General features: G+C 38.9%; 1 protein-coding gene across 1 annotated transcript in view; it reads left to right on the top strand.

The window, feature by feature from the left end:
* The window catches only part of SSFA2 (sperm specific antigen 2), a 34,654-nt gene extending 32,829 nt beyond the window's left edge, over positions 1-1,825 (top strand). The window contains exons 15-16 of the mRNA XM_010074001.1: positions 1,121-1,245; positions 1,645-1,825. Coding sequence (XP_010072303.1) covers positions 1,121-1,231 — 111 coding nt within the window. The 3' untranslated portion in view covers positions 1,232-1,245; positions 1,645-1,825. The remainder of the gene's footprint in view (positions 1-1,120; positions 1,246-1,644) is intronic.
* The last annotated feature ends 4,862 nt before the right edge of the window (positions 1,826-6,687 follow it).

Raw genomic sequence — 6,687 nt, 5'->3', positions numbered from 1 at the left:
GCACTTGAAAGCTACTTTGAAATGACACTGTGAACAGTATTTTCTTTAGGCTAAGATCAGTTATTTGTGCCAGGAAATTATTTGCCCTTTTCATAAGAAAAAGAAAACCGTATTGCTTAACTGGGCTGAGGAGTGCTTCTGTGAGTGTCCCTGGCGCCCGGGCTCTGGCTCTTACCCCCTGCACTCTCATCATCGTCATCCTCTCCTGTCCTTGGAACCACATCTGAGTAGTTATTCCTTCCTGAAGACCATACAAAAATGAGTTGGTGCCAAAGATTTCTTGTACTTATGTGCAGCCCATATTGCTTTTCTTTATCGTGCCCTGCTCCTTTCTGGCATAGTATGGTCTTGTAGAACTGGGCTTTGCCTCCATTTCTCTTTTGTTTCCTTTACTGTAGGTGTCAGTGCTCTGCTCTTCCTTTGTTCTTGCCTCAGCCACACTCAGGTGCCTGCTAGTAGTAACTCCTGGGTTTGTTTTATGTAAAACTTAATGGGTAAATACTTTGTCACAATCTGGTGAAAAATAGTCCTTGCTGGCATAGATCACATCCCAGTGGCCAACTGATGATGAGAGCAACTGTTTAAGTTCTCTGTTTGTCTTTGCTGCTGAAAGTGTGTAATTAGGATTCATCTCCTTTTGATTTATATGAAAAAAGCAGCTCATGTTCATGGACTTGGACCTTTCCTACTGCATAATCTGTTTGTGAGGCAGATTGGTCCTGATTTCCTTTTCAGGAGATAACAACTAATGTCAAAAAGCAGTGCATTTGGGGTGCTTTTGATGTGTATATCCCAAAATGTTATATTACTTGAAATGTATTTTTTCTTAACATAAAACCAGTTATCCTAAGTGTAAAAAAATAGATGTATTTACCATCTGGAAAAATGAAACTACTTTGGTTTGCATTTATACAGTTTGCAAGTACTTTAAAATTACTTACAGTTATTTTTCCAAGAGAAACCCTCTTATGTTTTTCCATTTGCATTTTTTGAAAGTTGACTTTTTTGGTGGTGTACATTTTCATATGTCAATAATGTCAAACATATCTGCAATATCATTTAGTTTTATCCATTGGTTATATAACTCACTGACCTTAAAACTTTGGCTAATCCCTTTCAGATCAAGGAATCTATTGTTGGTGAAATAAGACGAGAAATAGTAAGTGGATTGTTAGCAGCTGTATCACCCCAAAGCAGAACTGCAACTGCAAAACAAGATACACAGCCATGAAACTGGTACTACAGGTAATCTTTGTCGAACTGCCACAACCAGATTTTATTTTTTTTTTATCATATGACGTCATTGTTAACTTAAACCTTGCTTTGTTTGCATTTTCCCCTTGAGACGTAAGTGATCAAAATTGAAGTCATGAAGTACAGAGGATACTGATAATCCTGGATAGCTTTGGAAAATGAGCTGGTTTATAGTTTGGCCCATTCTCTTGTCAGCTTTCTTGCAGTGGTCCTTTGTTTGTGGTTTCAATGTGCTCTGTAATGGCTTCACATGTGAATACATCATGTGAGAGGATTTCTGTAGTTTGCCTGCCTTAGATATGGGTATTATCAAAATACATGCTTAAGCATAACAACCAGAGTTCCGAAAATCTAATTTATATATTCATCTTGCTTTTTCTTTTCCATAAGGTTGGATGTAGTCCGAAGTGCTGTGGGATTCTGCTTTGGGCGGCATACACTGATGAAAGTGTCGAGTTATTTTTGCTTCAGGAGATGTTAAAGCTGCTGAGATAGGCTACTGTATTCGACGCTTGGTTCTGTGATGTGTGCCTTTCCTTGAGTTCATCTGTAAAGACTTAGACACTTTAACTAGTTACTTTACTTTTTCTTAAAGCACCAACAAAACTGTGGCTCTCTGAAAAGTTTTGTATTTATTTGTATGTCCCTGTTGTAAATTTTTATGTAGCTAATTTCTTTGTCTAATGTTGCATCATGAAACTTGAAGATTTCCAGACTTAACCAATTTATGAATAACACACATGTGCTCAGCCTAGCTTTTTTTAAAAAAAAAAAAAACACCACGACAAAAAACCCCCCGAAAACACTGACCTCTGTGAGGTATTTATTGTGCAATAACTGATCCACTTTAAGAGCTTGAAAACAACCAATAATGGTTTCCACTGCTGTTACTTAGTGCCACTTCAAAAGAAGGAAACAATCCTGTTGTAAAAATTGCTGTTAATTCTTGGGGCAGTAACTATTAGCAGCGTGGTAGAATGACATGAGGTTACTTAAAACTACTTAAAGTTCTGACACTGAAAGCCTTATATTTGTATAGAAGACAACTTTTAACTAATTTTATTTCCTTCCTTACTGTTTGCCCATCCCTCTAGAGAAAAGTGCCTTATTTTAAGCACTGTTTTTTGTCTTTGTGTTGACTACTCTCAGTCATACCAAGAGAAGTTCTCTTCTGCTTCATATTAACCAAAATGTAATAAAAGTACTGATCTTCTGAAAGCAATTAGGATGTGCAACTTGGAATGGATGAATGACCTTGCTTGTGTTACAGGGAAAATGGAAAAAATCTCTTTTCCTTCCCCATCCCTTACCAAGTCTATTTTCAGTTAGCCTGGTGAACATGCATTTGTTCCAGTGGAGCAAACTGGAAGTCATTGGAGGTTTTATGTGGTCAAATAGACATTTAGTGGATATGTAATATCCCATTTTGCTGTGCTTGGAATCTCTTTGCTCCTCTGTCATTTCCATCTACTAAAACTCTTTACACTATGTCAAGGTCTTTAATCAAAAATAGTTTCAAATATAACAATATTATATGAAAAAGTCTATAAGATTTTAAATTGTGTTAGGAAGACACACAAGGGCTGATTTCTTAAAAAGAAAGTGTATATTAAACCAATAAAATATTTATTTTGCCTATAATATGTGTCAGTGTTTTTCATTTTCATGTAAATCATCTTAAGCTAAATAAGTAACATAGGTTTGAATATAGTATGCAGAATGCAGAATGGCAGGAAGGCTCAGGACTTGGGTTTGCAAAAGCTTTCAGATGTTCAGGGGACCCTATATTCTTAGGAAATATAAAATCATAGAATCATAAAATGACTAGGGTTGGAAAGGACCTTAAAGAAAATATGAGATATAAATTTGAGAGAAATGTTGACACTTAACACCAAACTCTTAAAGTTGTTGGCTCCTGTTGCGACTCCAAGAATTTAGTTGGTCTTGACCTCTCCTCAGTTTGTCCCTGTGAGTAGAGCCAGAGCTTTCTTGAAAACCTCATCCTACATGTTTGAAAATTGAAATGTAAACTCTCACAGCACTTACGCATGACAATCTGTATGCAGCGGTAAGCTGCAGTAGTTTTCTGCTTTCCTTTGCAACTTGCATGAGTACGCAGTTCCATTCCAGAATGCCACCAGAGAGTAACCAGCCAGACCCCAGTGCCTGCGACCTTCCTTTGCCAATGTGCAAACCGAAAACCTACTCAGGTTTTTGCAGCAGCAGATGCTCCCCTTGTCCCCCAGCCCGATTAATTAGCACACTCGACCATTAATGTAGGTCTTGTGCCCATGTACTACTCAAAGTGGTGTTCCAAGAAAGGTGGCAACTGTGGCTCTCACAGAGTGATGGAGGAAAGCCATTCAGGAGCTGGCAGCCGTCGAGCAGGGGCTGCCAGCAGCATCCGCCGTGGGTGCAGCAGCCTGGCTCCTCGCTGCTTTGGCAAGAAAAGTCGCTTGTAGGTAACATCCTGGAGTGTCTGGGGCACTTCAGGTCATAGCTTGTAAGAACCTTTGATCTCAACAATGCAGAGTCTAATATTTAATATATCCTAAGAAATGAAAAATAGTGCCAATTTTTCATCCAGCTGATGGAAGGCAGATTTCTTAAGGTCTGGCATAATTTAAAATGAAGACATTTCGAAATAACATTTCTAAAAACTGTGCTGAAAGTAATGAATATACAAGCACCTATTTTTCCATAATCCTTATAACAGCTTTCTGCTCTTTTTAAAGACACTTACAGCTAACATTTTCTGAGTGACATTTATGCAGATATGGCAATGTCTATAAACTCCTGTTTAAAAAAAGAAAGAATTGTAGTGCACTGCTGTCATGTAAGTTAAGCTGAACTGGTATCAACCTCTGTTGACTATTCTGCCTGTGCCTTAGGAATAGCCATCAGTATTATTGGACACATGCCTAACCTGGGTGGCTTGCCCTTTAGTAATGTCAATTCAGCTGTAATGATTTTCTGAGCACGGACGGTTTTTCTTTTGTTTAATGATTGAAACTGCTACTTTCTGTACAAAATCGTGTTGTCTTTTTTTCTGCCAGCCTGCAATTTGATATGAATTTTATGCAGAGTAAAACAACTTTATTAGTGGCTGATAAATATTGGTCAATCAAATTTGCTGAGAATAAAGCCAGCAGTAATGCCAGAGACATTCTGGATGCTTTTCTAGGCTTCACTGTGATAGTGGTCATTGTGGCTGCCAGTTGGCTGCAGGCATGTAAAGCCAAGGGCTGTATTTTGGAAACCCTAACAGCTAACTGTTTTCTCTGGATACAGAACAGCTACATCCCTGTTGGTAGCGAAGCACACTCTTTTTTAGCCTGCTGCAGAGCAATATGTGCCTATAGCACAGCTCAAATCAGGCAGAGGTTTGGGGGCCTAGTACTTGGAGGTTTTGTTTTGGTTTGGGTTTTTTTAAGGTGAGTAAAAACATGTTTCTAGCCCCCATTTGTTGCAGCGAAAAGCTAAAAAAATTACCTCAGCTGAAATGTGGAGACCTCTGGGGACTGAGAAGCTGGAGGGAGTAGCTGGCAAGGCGGGAGCAGCCCCGGCACCGCGGGGTTAGTGCTGCGATGCCACAAGGGGTGGCTGTAGCCAGCCTGCAGCACCATGCGTGTGAGATCTGGAAAGGAAAGGACTGTGGCTGGAAAGGAAAGGAGGGTGGCTGTGGATCCAGCTACGTGGCCAAGGTGAGTACACAGGAAGAAAGGCTCCCGCTGCTGGTATTTTCTGCAATGCTCTATGGAGAAGAGGACTTGAAGTGCCCCTGCCCCTATGGATAGAACTGATAGGCTCTCAAAGCTCTTCCAGGCACTTTTGCTGACTGTGACCTTTGTAGATGGAAGGCTGCCCTGTATCTTCTGATTTCTCCAAAACTGTGTGCTGTGCAAGCCCTTGTCAACCTGCTTTTAGAAGGCAAGTGATGCCCAAGATGCTCCAAGCTGACTCTGCTCGCTCTCCTCTAAGGTGAGAATTTAAAGCCTTGCTGATACAGTCCAACCACTGATGCTCACCAGTATCATTCTATTGGGTCTGGAGGGACAGTGTTTGTACTGCCTTTAGATTTTTTTGTACTGCTAAGCAAACAGCTTACACTTGAAATATAGCATAGGTCAGATCATTTTAATTCAGTTCTACCATGGATGAATCTGTTTCAAAGAACTGGCCACTGTCAGATACCGATCAGGGGGAGGGAAGAAGAGCCCAATTTGGAAATGAGTAATTCAAGCTATGACTAGCAGTGTAAAACGAAATTGTGCCTAAACTACTGGAAAAATTCTCTTTGGGAGGGTTTTTTTCAATAGGGAACAAACCCAAAACTCTGAAACTTGCACGATATCGCAAACCAGAATAACAGCTGGTTAGATGGCTTCAGTCCAGTGCAAAACTTTCTTCTGAATTAACATGATAATGTCAAAATAATAAATTATTTGATTTTCAGGAAAAACAAGAAACTCATATGATAAACTTGGCATAATGCAAATTTACTTTGAAATTCCGCAGGTGATTTTAGATGTAATGGTAATCCAACATATTCATGCCATAGAATAAAAATACATAATACTGTTGTAATAAAAGTTGTAACAATAACAGACAAGACCATTTTTTTAAAAAAGAAGCAAAATCACTTGATAATTCCAAATAGCTTGTATATCAGGCAATTCTGCATACATGCTTGCTGAGTGATGGTGAATATTGTATACAGAAGCATCTTTTTCGTTTTTGACAGGGTAAAAGGGGAAAACCTGGACAACAGTTGAGTGATTAAATGATAGAAAATGAGAAGGTAGCATGATGAAGAACAAGGATTGCCTCGCTGAGTGAGTAGCTGTTCTGCTTACCGTGAAATCTTTGGTACAGAAGCCTACTTTCACAGGTATTTCTAAATTTTTAAGTCTTTTTATAATAATGTAGAGTTTATAATTTTTTTATTTCCTAAAGTAGTCCTATTTTCCATTGTTTATTTGCTGCAACATATTAGGGGGGTATAGAGTAAATTTTTTAAGAAAACATCTACAAAAATATTTCTGTTTAGTTTTGTGTGTTCAGCTTTGGTTTTAGATTTTTGCTTTAAAAGTATCATAGAGACAAAGGAAGTGATTTTGATGGATGATATCCTGTACTGAAGATTAAACAAGTCAGGTTTTAAATATGTACTTAACAAAATAGGCATTGTGACTATTGGGAGGAGGGAGCAGGAAAATTTACATCTAGACATATTTTTGCACTAGCGTAAGCAATGGAAAAAAACCTTAGCAAAGGGATTGATTATTCTTAAGTACAAGGAGCATAGCAGCGCGGGCTCATGAAACGCTTGGAGTTTTGTTGTGGTTAGGAACATAAAAGCAGCCACAGTACCTGAAACCCAAGTTCAGTGTCTTCACCCCCATGGCAACAGCAGCAAGTGCTGCTCCTTTG

The sequence above is a fragment of the Pterocles gutturalis genome, unplaced genomic scaffold (assembly GCF_000699245.1).
Source record: "Pterocles gutturalis isolate BGI_N339 unplaced genomic scaffold, ASM69924v1 scaffold2332, whole genome shotgun sequence".
Taxonomy (NCBI): domain Eukaryota; kingdom Metazoa; phylum Chordata; class Aves; order Pterocliformes; family Pteroclidae; genus Pterocles; species Pterocles gutturalis.
Note: the sequence above shows the minus strand (reverse complement) of the source record. Positions and strands in the feature narration are given on the sequence as shown.